Source organism: Vanellus vanellus (assembly GCF_965231255.1).
Source record: "Vanellus vanellus genome assembly, chromosome: 16".
NCBI classification, from domain to species: domain Eukaryota; kingdom Metazoa; phylum Chordata; class Aves; order Charadriiformes; family Charadriidae; genus Vanellus; species Vanellus vanellus.
Window position 1 is genome coordinate 6,197,824 of NC_138921.1, and position 18,042 is coordinate 6,215,865.

The following is an 18,042-nucleotide window of genomic DNA, read 5'->3' on the forward strand; positions in this document are numbered from 1 at the left end:
TTAGCTTCATAAGGACAATAACAAATATGGTTTACACAATGACTAAGCCATTCCTTCCTTATAATTCCCCTTTCCTTTCTTCCCCTCCCAAGACAATCTCCCCCTGGATTTGTGAAAAAAGAAAACTGGATGATAATAATGCAACTGCTAATATTGCATGTTAAATTTCAATTTTGTCCTGTACTTGGAGATTAGCAAGTTGGGAAAACTGGTTTCTCCCTAATTTTCTCTTCATTGTTGATGAATTCAGAAGATTATATGCATTCAGATGCCAAGGCTGATTACATATGGAAAGAAATGAAATACCAGAAACTACCAGATCAAAATTCAGAAAGTCATACCACCAGGTTAACAAAACATCCAGACTATACTATTTCCACTGTATCCTCATCTGTCACTTTGCGCAATATCTGTATGTATGTGGTTCATTCATAATGTTATCTGGGCTCCTGTTAATTTGTCTATGGCATTTTGTGAGTAGTGTTAGGGCCCGTGCTCATTAATAGACGGAGTGAGCAAAAGCAGCAGCAGATGCTTTTTCAGACAGCGTTCCTGCTAAGGCTGCAAAAAAGCGCAGGCTGTGGCAGGTGCTCTGCCACCATAACAAGGGCAGTGTCCCACAAAGAAGCACAACCATCTCTTATGGGCACCCAAGACAAGTCTGAAATTGGGTCTAATCTTTCTTCATTCCCCAAAGTGGATCAGTACTGCTTGCACAGTGATTTTGACTACTGCTAACAAGCCAGCCTGCCATGACAGCAGTAAACAAAAAGACAGCATTCGCATTTAATTCTTTCCTCATCGAGACAAACTGCATACGACCAAGGACATAACAGTCCTAAACAAACCACATGACCGCGCAACAGAATAAGTAACATTTGTTCTGTTTCTTCAATCCTTTTCTGTACTGTAAGCTTGCACATAACCATACCAGGGCTACAAATAATATATTCCCAACATTCCTGTCCTGCCAGATGCTTCTTTTCTCAAATGTGAAAAGTAACAGTGATGATACGCTAACTTTATGAACCGTGTAGAAGCTTAGTATTTTCACAGTGTTACGTATCTCCACACGCACATACAAGGCACCGACAGCTATGCATCTTATTATGTTAATCAGACACTTGTAAGTCAGGCTTAGGCTATCCACCAGTTTATTTCAATTGCAATCACTGCTTTTTTTAAAGATTTAAGGTATTTTAAAGAACTAGATCCTTATTTCTTTGAAGAAAATACAAACGTTTTTATGCTACTAGAGACTTAAATTCTCTATTTAAAACATATGACTATTTTTAGGCTGCTACTCCATGATTTCGTGTGCAAGCTACATAGACAGTGGTCACTCTTTTAATCTATCCTAGTAATTAAAATATTATTAATTATGTAGATGTGCCCAATTCAGGACCAAGACAAAATCTGTTTGTGTAGCCTTTTGAATGTGGTCTAGTGATCAGGAAAATGGACCAGAAGCAGAACTCAGGCACTGACTCACCACGTGGCCTTGGCAAACTGATCAGAGAGGGCCAGAGTGTTGTGTCTCCCCGAGACTTACCACGTGCGAGATCACTCATGTTGGGAGCAGTCTCTGCATTTTGACTCCGGAGATGCTCAGGGTCCCTCTGTGACTCCTGAGATGGAGGTACTGAAGATGCTGAGGAGGAGGAAGATGAAGAGGAAGAGGCTGGTTTGGACTTGGAATGCAGATCGTTCAGTCTCAAGAGATTTTCAGGAGTCACAGTGTCTGGATTCACTGGGGTAGGATGCAGTGTGGCTGGCGTTACTGGGAAGAAGCTCTCTCTGTTGTCCTTTGTATGCTTTGGGGTTGTGGGTGTTTCTCCTGTGGACTACATAAAACAAAAAAAGGCAAGAAGAGACAGTGAGAAAATACACGCCAGTAATTCTGCATATGCTACCTGCTTCAGTGACAACTGCGGGCAGTACAACTTTTTGTAGACAGAAAACACTCCCTCTTAAAGCAAATATAAAAATCAATCACTACTTTAAAGAAATCTTTCTCCTTTACAGATTATTTTCCTGTTCTTTACAGTCTATTTATCAAACTAGCACTTGAACATTTATTCATATTCACATTTACAATGCTTTATTTAACAAATCCCTCACAAAACTCCATTATTATGCATGAATTACAAACTCTTGTGAACAGACACATTTATTTAATTTAAAAATATGTTGACAAACCCTTGACCTGAACAAACAGATCTGCAGTGCTTTAAGGGAATTTTCAAATTATTAAAATAAATTATTCTTAGTGAATGACGTGAGAAGAAATGGAGACAGCAGAAAAATGTATTTGCTTGCAAAATAAGTGATCAGCCTAACCCCACATTATACATTTCCAATGACTGCAGAACTGAGTAACATTGGCGTGCCACTTGGAACAATGCTCTGGAAGATCCATTGCCTTTGCAGAAGGAACAGTGGCAGTAGGAGCGATGCTTTTCTCCAAAGCCAGAGCTAAGAATTTAATGCAGTGTCGTTAATTATATAGACAGAAGGTAGAAGGGGGACATAAATTCACCAAAGAAGGGAACAAAAGTACCCATAAAATGAGTACCTTCTCTATAATTTTTATCAGCAATCACATAAAGTATTCTTGCCTGTGAGGCCACAGAATGCATTTATTTCGTGCTCTTTACAGTCTTCGTTTAATGGAGACTTACTGGACCGTAAGAGATATGGTTGAATGGAATCCTCAACTGTTTAATTGTCTGTCTCCTACCTCTACCTATCATACCTCTACCATGAAGAAAAACTCATTTTAACCATGGTGATAGCGTATGAGTGTTTGAAATAGAAATAAAGAGTTCTGCTGTCAAATGTAAAAGCAAATTGGGCCCTAATGTCCCAGATAATCAAAGATTTATTACAATGCCTCAAAAGTCAGCAGAATTTCACTTAGAGAACAGAGTAAGTTTCAGCTGGAGAAATTACGTATTTAAAATTCAAAGGTGGAAAGCACACAAGTACTTTTTTTTTTTTTTAAATAATTGGTGGAATGTATTTTTAAAGTTCCTGAACTTGATTAATCAATCTCTAAAAAGCATATGATTAACACCTGCCAGATTCTATGTGCACACAAAAAATAAAGTATAGCAGCTATATTCACAACAATTACCATATTGGATCAAAAATGTCTATTCTGCTTCTGAAAGCAGCAAGTTTCTGATGTTTAAAGCATCACTTCCAAAACTGAAGGTCTCAAGATGCATACAATGGGATCACAACCTGAGGGAAATTAAACTGCAGAAGAAAGCCGTAAGCCAGAAGTAAGATCACTAGAGGAAATGTTTTTCGCTGTGATTTCGAGGGAAAACCCTTCACACCCATGCACTTCATTAACTTACATAATACATTATGTAGAACCTGAAATTTCTGTGCTTGTATCGTATCCAAATTTTTTTCAGCAGAATTACATGAAGGTACTACTAGTTAGGTACATATTTGTTAAAAATATATCTGCACCTCAAACTGTATTTCTATAAAAACGTACAGCTATTTCCATAGACAGAAAGAAGACATTTGGAAACTAACTCAGCAATATTTAGATGGTACTCAGAAAAGAAATGATTAGTGAGAGAAGGAGCACCACATCACGGGGTAATTCCTGCTGGAAGGGACCTCTGGAAGTCTCTCGTCCAACTTCCTGCTCAAAGCAGAGCTGCCTTCAAAGTTAGATCAGCTTTACTGAGGGCCCGTGTCCAGCCCAGTTCCAAATATCACCAAGGAGGGATATTCCACAAGCTCTCTGGGCCCCTGTTCTAGTGCTTTACTACCTTCACAGTGAACATTATTTTCCTATCACTTCATCCAAATTTCTCTTGCTGCAACTTTAAATGCTGTCTCTCATCTGGTTCTTTCCTCTCTGCTGCTGCAGATAGCAATTCCGTGCCCCCACCTTCAATTAGCCTTCTCCTCTCCAGGATGAAGCAACCCAGCTCTCTATGACTTCATTGCCAAAAGGGCATACCATTGACCTGTGTTCAACGTCTTGTCCAGGGCTCCAAATCTTTTTTGGCAGAGCTGTTCCCCAGCCATTTATGTTGCACGGGGGTCATTCTGCCCCAGGTACTGGACTTTGGCTTTCTCCTTCAGGTAGTTCCTGTCAGCACAATCCTCCAGTCTACTGAAGTTCCTTTGAAGGGTAGCCCTGCTCTCCAGCATACTGACCATGCCCTCCAAGTTGGTGGTGTCACTCAAACTCACCAAGGGTTCACTCCATCCCATCATCCAAGGCATTAGAGAGGACAATGCCCTGGTATAAGTTTGAGGAATGCCACTGGGAACTGGTGCCAGGTAGAATCCCCGTGGTTGGCCACAACACATTTAACAGAGCAACAGAGGCACTGACAAACATGGAAAAGAGAGAGGTCTTCTTGTAAGTAGATGATCAAGCACACAGAGAGAAAAAGGTTGAGACTGAAACAACCCTTATTGGTATACATAGATGGAACCAAATTAAAATTTAATTTCTCTCAAAATGAAGATGCTGTATCGGGGACAAGAAAAATAAATCAATTTTTATTTTGAATTGGCTCCAGGTGAAGTTGTGGTTTGGGCAACTTTTTTTTTTTTTTTTGCAGAGAATCAACCTGCCTAATAAAGAGAGTAAGAATTTATTTGCACAAAAGAATAAAGCTGAAAGTAACATGATGTTTCTGTCTCAGTAAAACCATGATGAAAAATTCTGATGTGTAGTCAGAAAGTGCAGCCTTTTACCAAAGAATGGCACCAAAGAAGATTTTATTTACATCTTTAGAGGCAACCTTCCAGATATGACATGGTGAAGAGTTGTCTAAGGCTTCTACAAATAGACATGTTCTTTTCAACACAATGAAACAGAGAGACCTTGAAGGGAGAAAAAAACCCTCTCAATGACTTTATTTTCTCAAAAGAGGGGGTGGGGGTAGAAGAAAAAGGAGGAGAAAGTTATCTTTAAAATAAGAGTCAAAGCATTAAAAAAACCCATGCTGTTGGCTACTGTGTATTCTGCCTCTCACGTGGCCCCAGGAAAAGGGATTTAAACCTGGTTTGTATGTTTTACTGGACCCAGAAACTGAAGAAAACCCAAAAGCCATAAGCACAAAACTAAGAGAAGCACCACTATGAGGCGCACACACATTCTTTTCTCTAAAATATTTAAGGTTTAACGTAAGGGCAAGAATTCCAGCACCTCTGACCAGTAAGCAAAACTTCACAAAACCCAGGTCAGGGCAATGTCACTAACGATACCACTCAAGACTTACAGGGCCACACTTCATCATCCTGCAGGTGACTGCCTCCAGGAAATCACTGTATTTTGTAACACCACATTTGAGAAATAAACCCAGAAAACACTCATTACAGGAAGTCCTGGACTTGCCAGAAGCACTTTATGTTCGTCTATTTCTACCGCTACATCAGCAGTAAGGCACAAGAAAGATTATTTTCCACAAACGTATAGTAGGAAACTGAGAAGCAGTGGCAATCCTTTACCAATGCTTTATGTGGTTTCTCATCAGGAGATATTTTTTTTTTAGTTTTTTTTACTTTGTTGTGGCACAAAGTCAGAACTACAGAAATTCTCTTCCCTCCCCCCAGTCCACCTCACCGTGCTGAGCGTCTCTATTACCACCACTGCATGTGAATTACAGCAGCTTTATTACGAAGTGGCTTTAGTCACCAAGAGGAAGTGAATCTTTTCTTACATTGATGAGGATGCCACTGATAGAACAAGTGCATACAACTGAAGGAAGATGAAAACTGGTTTATCTGCCTTCTTCATATCTTTCATTGTAACTGCAGGTTCACCTAGTCAAGATTGGATTTTCTTCTGGACTTTAAAAACAAAATGAGGCACTGAAGAGAAGAGCGTGCAGTACTACTTTTGTCTTGACTACGCTATCAAAGTGGAGAGAAGAAACATTTAAGGCTTATTACTATCCAAACAACATGTCACAGACGGTGAGAAAAATACTCCATTATTTCCATAAATATCTATCTTATTTGCTCTTCTTTAAAATACTTATTAAAATTGTTCTTTGTTATGAAGTCTGTATAAAGCCAAAATTGGAATGAATAATTGGCATGCACATTTGCGTGAACTGTGACTCTTTCTGACTTATACAGGGGCCCAAATCGGTCTCCTCATCTGTTAAAACCTTGACTACTTCAGCATACTCCTCAAAGAGACCATTCAGCTTCACAGAGGTTATGGGCAAACCCTTCCCATGTTGAAAGCTGACATTAAAATAAGGAAAGAAAACGCAGGAAAGCCAACACTGGCACAGCCTTCCACCAAGAAAAGTACCGGCAAAAGTGTAGAAGTTTTTCACAGATGTTAGTGGAAAAAATAGCTCCCTATAGTTGAGCTCCCAGTTGAGGCACTTCAGTAATGAGATGAGAGCAGCAGGAAAAAGAAATTGCATGTTAAGATAAAGTATGAGAAAATTTTACTTCATAGACTATCTGCAGAGTCATAAGCCCGACAACCCGACCAAGGGTTTATTTTTACTTTATTTATTGTTGTTTCCAAAAAACATTTTGAAAAAACAAAGAAATGCTACAGGAACCTTACTGATAGCACTTCTGGAATGGTTCACTGCTCTGGGGCTGTGGGAAAAAGTGACGGTCAAACGTTCCATAGAAAGGGAAAGTGACGGTCTTCCCACCAGAAGTTTCCTAATGAAAGATGCTGGCGCTGCAACTGTTACCTAATATTTTCTTGATTTTTTTGAAGTGATTCCCATGCCTGAGTTCAGCACCCTAGTGCTCCGAATGCACCTACAGAAAGAGCTGTGCCCTTTTAAAAGAATACCAGTGCATCACCACAAAGCCTGGAAGCTGTCACACAAACCGGCTGAACAATATGCCGGCCACGTTCCGCAATATTACCACTCCAACTTCTGTTCAGTATTGTGTTTTAATTAAACTATGCCTATTCATATTTTTTTTCTCTCCATCTCTCTGCAGCAATATTTGAAAGAAATTTCCTCTGGAAGTCTTCTTCAAAGTACATTAGAACCAGCAGCAATATCCACGATCCAGATTCTGAAGAACTTTGTATTTCCTAAGATTACAGTTTTATATACAGAAAGTAATGAAGGTTTATATACACGACTGACCTGCGCTCTAGCCTAACAAAATCCTCCATTTACACAAATGCACCCAGGGCTCAATGTCCTGCTCTACACAGGCAGCCGTATTCCAGCAATGCTTCCATATACAAAACCATCATTACTGGGCCAAGAGAGATAAGGTAGTAGGGTGAAAAACATTGATAGGCAAAGTAAAAGATAAAAAGTGACTTTTCTTTCCTTCATGTTCACTTAATGATTGCTTTCTGCAGGAGACAGAAGGAGGAGAGCTGTTAATTATATCAAGAATACACCTCCAGGATAGAGTGAGAGGGGGATGCCATGGCAACTGGCAAATGCAACAGTGAACAAAATGGTCACCCTTTGGTAGGAGTGAGACCATGAAAGAGCTCGTCCTTTTATCCCCCCTATCCCCACCTCCTCCTTCCCCCTCCCTTTCTTGTCATCTTTGCTGCATTAATAAAGCATACAGACAACTCGGGGAAAAACAACTTTCTCTGTAAGCAGTCTCTGACGTCTTGATGTGCAGGAAGAAAAGATGAAAATTAGCAGCATGTGGGTGGAACAAAAAGGGGGGGAAAACACATGAGGTAGAACTAGAGATGATTATTTTCTAATTATTTAATATTTTACTTATCTCCTCTCATCCCCAGCAAAGGGTCTTTACAGAAGGCTTTTAGCTGTTTCCTGAAGAGAACAGCTCGGTGGTTTGTTGTTTCATGGGTTGTTGTGGGTTTGGTTTTTTTTTTTTTAAAGTGACAACTTGAGAAGAAAATGCTCTAGACATTCAAGGCAGTTCAAACAAGTCACTCTCAAGTTTTCTCCTTGAAGAAAAAAGCCTAAAAGACCATATCACTGCAGTGCTGCCTGCATTCCACAGCAGAAATATCCAGTGAAGTGCCCTCTAGCTTCACTCACAGAAGACAATTTTTTCTGTTGCAAATAAAACGTCACATTCCCTGTAAGGTCCAACATAGAGACCATAACACCAATAGACTGATGCTCCAGAGTCAATCTCAGCACTTTCGAGGCTGTGTGTGGTTCCAGCTGCAGACCCCGTACAATGAGGCCATCACCTACGACCCCCTAAAATTCTTCAGTACAGGGCTGCAGTTTCAGACTACTCATCACCACCAGCGCCGGGAAGCGTTAAACACTGGTGAAAGGAGAAAACAAGACCTCAGTTACCTGTTTTGGAACCAGAGAATGGGAGTAACAGCCACACTAAAAGAGTGCCTTTCCTCAACAAATACTGCTTTTATGTCACAGAAGCAGCAAAACTTTATAAACCCAGGGATCATGCTGGCAGCCCGCCAGGAGCCTGAAAGGCAGGGCTGATTTGCATAACCTCATTGTGCCTTTGTGTTTGTAATAAAATTCACTTGTTTTGATTCCGGTGGCAGCTTCTTCATGAAGCATCACGTTTAATTAGATCTGACACCGAAAGCTGCTGAAGAGTTTTGACTGCGGGTTCAGGAAGGGAAACAAGGAGAGCGCTCGGAGTTTGGCATCAGCCAGTGGGAGAAGGTGGTCGTGGATGCCTTAGTTTGGAAGAGGCGAATGAAGCTGAGGGTGAAAGGGAGGATTTGATCCCTCAGAACGGTGCAGGGAGAGCTCGAGGTTTGGCAGCTGGAGCAGGAAAGGGTGGTTAAAATTTTCTTTTCTCTCCCTCCCTCTTCAGGGATGGAGTTGGTCCCAGAGCAAGGATTTTTTGGCTAAGGCAGCAGTGAGTCTTAAATAACTCAACAACGTTGAAATAGTCCCTTCTCATGACATTTAGATAATATACTATACTGTGAGGAGCCAATAGAAATTTCAGCTGCTACAACGCTACCCATTACCAGGACTTTCTACACACAGTCCCATTCTCTCGGGGGTCACAACACAGGACTAGAGACTTAATGGCATTTTGGACCTTTGCCTCTGAACACTCTTGTATTTTTAGAGATGTTAAATCCAGCCCTGTATGCAATGCTGATGTCTGCAATGTTTTAAGCTGTTTGTTTTATATGAATTCGGTTCTCAGGATTGGTGATACACACTATACCTTACCACACAACCACAAAGTTTCACCTGTCCTCTTTAGGCTCCCTGTCATGACTGTTTCAACACTGGTGAAAGCTGTAATTTTAGTATTAAGGCATTCAATATTAAGTCCACAGTAATAAAAATACCTTTTCAAATTGCAAGTCAAGAAAAAAAAGAAGACAGATGTGTTCTTAGACTGAAGTATCTCCACATGCATTAATAATAGAATATTCTGTGCACTAGGAAGCTTTATCCTAGCTTGTGCTGCAGTAACCTTCCCATGCTGACACGTCCTTAACAGTATCACAGACACCATCATTATATATAAAATGAAGAATTTAATATGAACAATTTTAGGCAGTCAGTGGAAAGGCTTATTAGAAATTCTCTAATTATCTAGAAGCCTCACAACGGCCTTCTGCCAGCACGTCCCCTCCTTGGTCCTTAGGACCACACGTTTAAGTACAATGCTATGTCAAGGTCAAACTAGTCTGCCTCTTAATCTTTCATTCTCCCTCAACAAGGCCTCCTTGGTATTCCATTTCCAGGGACCATTAATTTCATGTGAAAATCATAGTTGGCAAGACTAAAAATATATCTTATAACTCAGAGCAATAGCTGACTGCTTTCAGGATCTCTGCAAATCTTTTTGATAACATTCTCAGACTGACAAAATCAAAGAAAAGAACAAGCATCCTTCAAAATGCTGCTTGACCACAAAATGAATTAATCTCAAGTGTAACTTCAGTGCCTTATCACAGTGACCACTACGGGATAGCAATTTCAGCCCATTTGATACATGTATATCAAAAATCATGCTCACAATTAAGAACTTAAATGGAAAAGGACAAAAAGAGGAATGACTTTCGGCCCCACCTATTCTCCAGCCCGACACGCTGCACGGCCACACAAAGCCTGTGCCAGCACAGCAGAACACGTACCATGGCACAGGAAGGAGCAGCCACCACGGAAGCAGGCTTACTTCTTCTAGCAGCAGTTCTCACTTTAAACTGCTGATTTATCTATGCTCTGTTCTTATGCTATGACTCACTATCATGTCTTCTAGAGGATGTTACTTGAAACAATAACAAAAAAACAAACAAACAAAAAAAATCAGAAAACTCCAACACCATCACAACTCATAAGTTCAACGAGAACTATGTACTTACTTCCCCCAGTTACGAAAAGCCCATCAGATGAGATGGGCTCCCGCTCTCCCACCTTTTCCAGTTGCAGGACTACTCACTTCATGACTTTAAACACTAGCGTAAGCACTTAAATGTCTTTGGAGTCACAACCCCACTCCTGATGTGTCGCTACTGGTGGTCATACACACTTCTTTGGAAGTTGCCAAGCCTGAACTAAATGTAAGTAGTTTCTGGAACTTTAGTCTCTTATATTTAAAAACAGTGCAATAGGCTAAAGGGCCAATAAGCGATACTAGAAAATGTGAATATTTGAGAAGATATTTTGTTAAATCCTCATCCTACATTAGTTTAGTCATATGAGCAACTCAGTGACTTCTACAAGAGCAGTTAAATATGCAACAAGCAGCAAAACAAAATTCTCTAAAGCGTCGATGATTACACTGTTGTAACAGATAAAATGGTATTTATTTTCAAAGTGTTTGCTGGGCAATCTTCTGTAACACTGAAAACTGATCAGACAATATTGCCCTTGTCCTCTTAACTTTGAGGATATGATAACAAACAACAGCATTAATATCAGTGTTTAAGAATGTTGCATCACCACTCTTTAGATTTTGAACCAAAGTGTGAAGTTCACAATCACTTTTTAAAATTATTATTTTGGAACACTGAAAGAAATCCCCCAGCAACTCACACTGAATACATTTTTGTATCAATTACTGTAATCTCTTCCACTGATGCTACTCTGTTCCCATACACCATAAAGGATTTTCCTTTTTATTAAAAAAAAAAAACACACAAAAAACCAACCTGTGTACATTTTAGTCTTTCCCCCCCACCATTTCACTTTCACATTAGATAGTGTTACAAGCTCAGATTTTACTTCACCGTTATGGTTTAACAGTAAATGTTTATTACAGTAAGACTGAACCTAGCCTAATACAAACACAGCACAAATTATTCGTAAAGTTAAAATCTCCTCCTCCCCCCTGAACATGGTAATATGCATGGATTGATGGGTGTTGTGTTTAGTAGCAGCTTTTGCGGACTCGCACGTTTCTCTTCGGTTGCCCCTTGAATGACTCTTTCAGGTCTTCAGCTGCTTCTGCACTAGCAGGATTTGGTAAAGCAAAATGGTGTTTGCTATGGGAAAATATCAATTACTCCTGAAAGTAAGGGTTTGAACCAATTAAGTTTGAGATAATGTTTCATTGATAAGATGATGCTCAACTGATTTTGTTTAACTGGTAAGGTTCCTCACCACACTAAAGCTCTAATGCTATAGCATTTTATCCACATCTGTACCAAGTACACATAGGTACACCTTTCTGTTGAAGATACTACAGCCTAAGCACATCATACTGTTCAGCATCCTGTAAAGTCAGTTATCAACACCTGAACAACAAGCAGCAGCCGTATGTACAAAGGACCCCTTTCTGAAACATAATCTTCTGCCCCTGGCACGAGCACGGTACCCTACACCACCCTATGCAAATCTCATGACAGAATACTATGTTAACGTCTCCATTGATGTGTCATATTTCAATAGAGAATACTTCAATTTCAGCAGTTCCCCAGGAGCACAGGAACTTATCGTGGCAAGGTTTTGTACCGCCACCTTTTTCTGCCTTCTTCAAAGCTGGGAGCCAACTTCCAAGCCACTTCCCCACGCATCTAGCTGACTTTGTAGAAGCCTCATTAGCTCAACAAATGTTAACATTGCATCAGTCATGAGGACTACAGAGGATTCCTGAAATCAAGTGAAAGGGTCACGGTACTGTCAAGCTATTAAAAAGATTAGATCTCATCACAATAGTGTAATAACCCACTCTGTTGAATTCCGTTTACTGATTGCTGTATTGTTTCCTGCTTATGCCTGAAGAGGCTTATAAAAAGATTTCAATGGAATTGTTAAATATTTAGGTTAAAAACTCTGACTGGTCTGGAAGAAAGCTGAAAAGCTATAATTCAAATAATTCCTAATTTTAGTAGCAAGTAAAAACTTTCATAAAGAAACCATATACTGCCTGGAGCTGTAAAATACAACTGCCAGCAGAGAAAGACATATATCAACGTGGGGTTTGCGTTCTTTTTTTTTTTTTTTGACTGTCAATTTCTTGGGATAAGTGACTGAAGAACCACAGAGCCCTGCAAACCTACTCAAACTATCCAATAACAAAGCACTTCTCTGGGCTGCGGCAGCTCTATACATGACATCATTTGTTTACAGAAGGCATATACTTGCCAATTTTAAATAAAACAGGATTCAGTCTGTTGAAAACAGACAGATGTCTACAAGAGTGGCTATTCCTGTGTCTCCACTCTAATTCATAGCGTTATACTAGCAGTAGGGAGCTTCACACGGCTTACAAGATCCTGCCAGAAACAGCCAACACTGAGACTGCAGTATGTAATAATTTCATTAGTTGGGACCACTTCCTAAAAGGGAATGCTACAAGTGCATCACATTAAGATGTATGTTTTATTTCAAGTGATTCCACACGAAATCTCGCCCTTTTCAGTGCAGTTCAGTACTAGCTCACCTAGTGTATCTACTTTCCAGACTAGTTTGTGTGCAGGTTTTTCACAACTCTAATGTTCTGCCACATGCCTGATTAACTGCTGACGTTGCTGGAAGAGCTGGCGTAGCAAGTGCATACCCAGAACCTTCCAGAAAGCCCAGCAAGAAACTTGGCTGATACATACGAGTTTGTTGAGTAGTTTTTGAAAAGGTGAATGCATCCAAAAAGCAAAATGTAACGTTACCTTTTAAAGAAACTTATTAGCAGATTCTTTTCATTTCGAAGTCATAAATCATGGTGTGATGACTCCTATTTTTTTCCCCAAGATAAACTAAAAAAGTCTTAACATGCTGAGCCAAGATTTCTTTATTAAAAAAAATTAAAATCTTAAATACTGGACTATAAGCAAGAATCACTTCTACTAGAATACACCACTTGACATGTCTGTTCATTTCTACAGTTCAACGGAAAAATGTTACTGACTTCCTGAGGGGCACAAACAAAAAACTAATAAAGAAAAGCTCCCTTTACTCTTACATTCTCTTCAGCTACGCTGCTAGGAGTACAAATGCACATTTTAACTAGATGCCCCTTTAGATAATTTTTATCTCAGTATTATCGACTGGAAACCTTTATGGATACTCAAGACTCAGACTTTCTACACAGCACATGAAAAAACACAGGTTGGCATGCCTCCTGACAACTAAAGCTAACACCACTTCAGGAAGAAATTTAGTGTAAAGATAATCTTGTCTGGAACAAATGCTGTATAACAGAGCCTGTACTGAGGGTCTGAACCTCCTCTACCCTCTTGGACAAGGCAATAATCACCAGTAAAACAATATTCATGGAAATGAGATGAGGAGAACAAGTATCCATATTTTCAAGAGAATAGTGAACGAAAACACAAGGTTCAAGGCTCCATTGGAAGGCACATCTCAAACGGAAACAAAAAAATATCTGGAACCTTTCACGAAAGACACAGAAATATCTGCTTTCCCTGCAGTTGCAGAGTAGACAGCACTAAACCTTGTTACGGAAGTTGACCTACAGCCTCAATTTTCTTCAGCTCCACTAGGCAAGAAAAACCTAAAAGGAAGACCTCTTAAGTCTGCACAATACAGATGGGTTCACCTTGTAAGTTTTTCTACCTATTAACCAGCGTCTCCAGCACAGTCACACTTTAGTTCTGGGAAGCATTTGTCATGTACGATGACACACTGACAGGAGGAGCAGGCACTGTGCATTATTTGAGGTTAGGTTGGAAAGATCTAAAGAACCGAGGCAGTGTTCTGGTGATTGGTATTAGATTTGCTTCAGAAACTAGAAGAATCATCTGGAGGTTTAAGAAATGCATTTATTTTGAAAAACAGGTGAGATACGTATTCAAATCCTTTTCACATTAAGACAATATTTAACTTGCTAACATCAGAGATGTACCTTCTCAAAAGCTTATATTTCTGCAAAGTAGAGATGGCTGTATTTTACAGAAGAAAAGCCTCATCCAAATTTGGAGGATGAAGGGAAATTCTGAAGCACTTTTACTGTCCTTCCACTTTTATGAAAATTGGTGCCTAGGCAAAGGGAAAGAATCAAGTGATGGAGAAGCAGGCAATTCTCCCCCTCCCTGCAACCATAATACTTTTCTTCTGGTAACTGGCAAGTTGGAATGCAGTGTGTGGATATCTCTAGACTAGTCATAGCATGTACTCCTCCCTGTACGCTTCCACTGGGTAAGACACACGCTGGGAAGATGAAGTTACAGGAGATGACGGGAAGATGAAATAATAGGAGAAGAGATACTTGAGGCACAGAGGAGACAGAGTGCAGAACACCAGAATAAATTTCTGCATCTCATAAAATAAGTTTATTCGAGACATTTCTGAAAGAGCTCTACTTTAAATCAGTACTGAACACGATTCGACATATTCATCGTTATCTACCCTTCTTGTGCAGAAAACCTTAAGAGACGCTTCCTGTTTTACACACTTAAACATGATACAGACCACCACCTGTGAAACGCTCAAAGACAACCAAAAGCTTCTAAGTTGCACTTCAATGGATTTTTTCAAATATTTTTAGACAAATACTACTTTAATTACTTTTTGAGCACTAGCAATTGATAACACAGGCTATATTTTCATAGCATAAAACATGCACAAAGCCCAAGCGGTATTAAAACAAAAACTATTAACTAGAAACATAGATTTTTCTTCAAAATATATTTTATCTTCTAGTCAAAATCTGCAGTGTAACTGCTTCATTGTGTGCTGGTGGCAAAAATTATGGAAAGTACAAAACTATAAATACTTTGGGGCTTTCAACTGATGGTTTGCTGGCAAAATGAACGGCCACTAAACAGGCCATTCATCCAGTTTTCTTCTTGGCTTTGATTTCACATTAAGGACTGATAAATAACCATCCCTTTAAAGCTCTATAATTGTTTGCTGGATAAACCGAGAAACTACAAGCTAAAAACAAACTGAGTAATATAAGAGAGTTAAAATCAGATTCTCGACCATGCAAGTTGAAAGAGAAGATACTTGGTACCTCTGGAGCAGAGTGCAATGTTAGCAAGGGAAGAGCTGATGAGGTTGTTAGCCCTTAGGGATCAGAGAGGAATAATTACCATCCACGAAATGCTGAGGAATGATGTGGACATTAGGAAATTTCAACTTGAAGATTGTTTGGCGTTTCCCCAAAAGCTTTTGGGCGCACAAACTTCTTCAAGCCTGACATAAACAGTACCAACGGAGCTAACAAAAGGGATGAGCTCCCTACACCAATGTGGCCCCAGTTATCCTAGGTGACAACAATACAAGGAAAGTAGATACTTCTAATTGCTGCAAACACTCAGCGACAGACTTGGTTGTACACACTAAGTAATAAAAGCTTGTTACAAGCAGCCAGGGACTTCACAGAGCTTACCTGTTTCTGTGCTGATGCTCCCATATGCACCTGGCAAAACTTGACTGCCTGTTCAAGTGCTGCTTCTTCATCCACCTGAACACAGAATCACAAGAAATGAAGTCGTAATTACTTAGGTCATCTATATATCCAATTAAATTCAAATGAAATGGGGCTGTAGGGCATGGGAGTAAGGGGGGAGAAGCAGCACTTCTACGGCAGAACAGTGACCTTAAGTTATTCAGGAGTATATACTCAAAGACATACAACTGTCTCTTAATTCAAACTAACATTTAGCGTGAACATGCCCCGCAAATTGGTATTACAGCTCTTTTAGTTGCTTTCAGAAATTTAGTTCCAAAACACGGAGGGGTCCTACTTCCCCCCCCCCCCCCCCCCGCCTCTAGCAGTGGTCTTGTCAAGAGAGTGGATCTTTGGGAGATACTTATCTCCCCAACTTTTGAACAGATACAGGGCCATTTTTATACTGCTTGGTTTGGCAATTATTGTTACTCTATAATCATAGGTCACATAGAGAAATTACAACTAATGATAAAAGACTTTACCTGTTTAATCAGCATGTATGTTTCAGACATGATCTTCTCAATTTTTCCCAGGTCATAGGCCATGACTTTCTGACCTTGCTGCCACACTCGATAAGCATCGAGCAAAAGTGTTTTCCCAGACTCCACATCCTCAAGTAATTTCCTCTTCCTGCTTGATCTCTGGACGGGTTCTTCTGTAGGTACTGCTTGAACTATCCCTTTAACTGCCTGCTGCTGATGTTTTGAGCTGATACTTAGCTCTTCCAAAGAAAGTTCAGGAGTCCGGCTCTCTGGAGCTCTCTCCTTTGAGTTCCTGCCAGACTGAAGACGGTCTGGCTCACTGCGTTTACATGAAGAATCAATTTTTTCAGGGTCATTGGAATATCCATCAAGATCCATAGGCTCAACTGAACCAGGTCTAGGGAGCTCTTTAATTTCCTTGTCATGCTTGTCCTCTTGTTCCAATATGTCCATAGCATTGGGAATTTGTCCCTGGGTCACATCCTTTACTCCGTTTTCAGTACTATGTACTACTCCATCCGATAAAACTGACTTTTTGGGAAGGACATCTTTCCCTTCTTCAGCACTAGTTTTATTAGAGACGTCTGTTGTCATCCTTCCTGAAGCAAGGTTAGAAGACTTGGAACTCTGATCTTCTGAAACCTTAATAAAAGAAGTCATTCTTCTTTGTTATTATTGAAATCAGAAAGCTATGACTACCATGAATATTGACAATGAGTCAACACCTTTACATTACCGCCTCTGCTGAAGAAAATGCATTTATTCCATGTCTGTTCCTGTTTGTTCCTGAATATTAATTAATCCAAGCCACAAGTCTTTTAATTAAAGTACTTTAATCAGTGAAACCACCACAGAGAAATGAATAGCACAGGCCGAACCAAAGCCGCAATGGTCTTTTTCTCCCCCACTACTTCAGTCTTATACTATGGGATCCAACTAAATGAAATCCAAGGTTTTAAGAGCACAAAATTTTCTTCTAACGTATTGAACTCAAAACAGAACCTGTTTCTTTCAACAGCTGCAGATCAACCTCAAATTTAAGAATCTTCCCTTTGGTGGCTCTTAGATAACTTCTTGTTAGCATATCAAGAAGTATGCTAAACTCTGATATAGTATTTTAATTTTTGTACCTTTACTTCGGTGATGGTCCAAAGGTAGAAAACCTCAGTACATCGTCCCTACTTTCAAAAATTGCTAGTGATACAATTCTTACACCTGGATTTATGAATAAACTATTTCATACACAGAGTTCCAGTGTTCTTAATGATGTTTTCATTTAACTAGTAAAGCCTATGCTCAGTTAACTTGAAAAACGTTAGGAACAAGTTCTTCCTTGAATGTGTTTACCAAATAAACTTCCAATTTCCAGTTATCTTAACCTGGGAACTGATTAGTCTCTAAATGGTTTTTTAAAATTAAATCTAAATTACAATTAAATGTAATAGCAAGTGTGGTGCTGTCAGGGACTAGCAGTTAAAAATGCACGTAGCGTCTAGTTGCCTGGTTTTGTTTTGCAAGAAGAATCTTTGTGCATTTCAAAAGGAGATTTCCAGCAGATCCCACCTGAAAATGTAGCTGTTCTTATACCCCATGTAACAGCCATCATTTGAAATTTAAGGGACAGTCAAACCAAACTTACTGCAATCCATTCTCAACAACTATATTTGTTACTGGATTTCAAAACCAAAACCCAACAATGCCGGAAGAAAGTTTTCTGTGTAGTTGCATATAAACAAAAGGTATTAGAGCTAAGTGATAATAATATAGCCCTTCAGTC

At 39.6% G+C, this 18,042-nt stretch overlaps 1 protein-coding gene across 1 annotated transcript in view; it reads right to left on the reverse strand.

The window, feature by feature from the left end:
* Window positions 1–18,042, reverse strand: part of CABIN1 (calcineurin binding protein 1) — a gene marked incomplete at its 5' end in the record, with an annotated part of 116,790 nt that overhangs the window by 14,614 nt on the left and 84,134 nt on the right. The window contains 3 exons of the mRNA XM_082491917.1: window positions 1,553–1,844; window positions 15,721–15,795; window positions 16,266–16,907. Coding sequence (XP_082348043.1) covers window positions 1,553–1,844; window positions 15,721–15,795; window positions 16,266–16,907 — 1,009 coding nt within the window. The remainder of the gene's footprint in view (window positions 1–1,552; window positions 1,845–15,720; window positions 15,796–16,265; window positions 16,908–18,042) is intronic.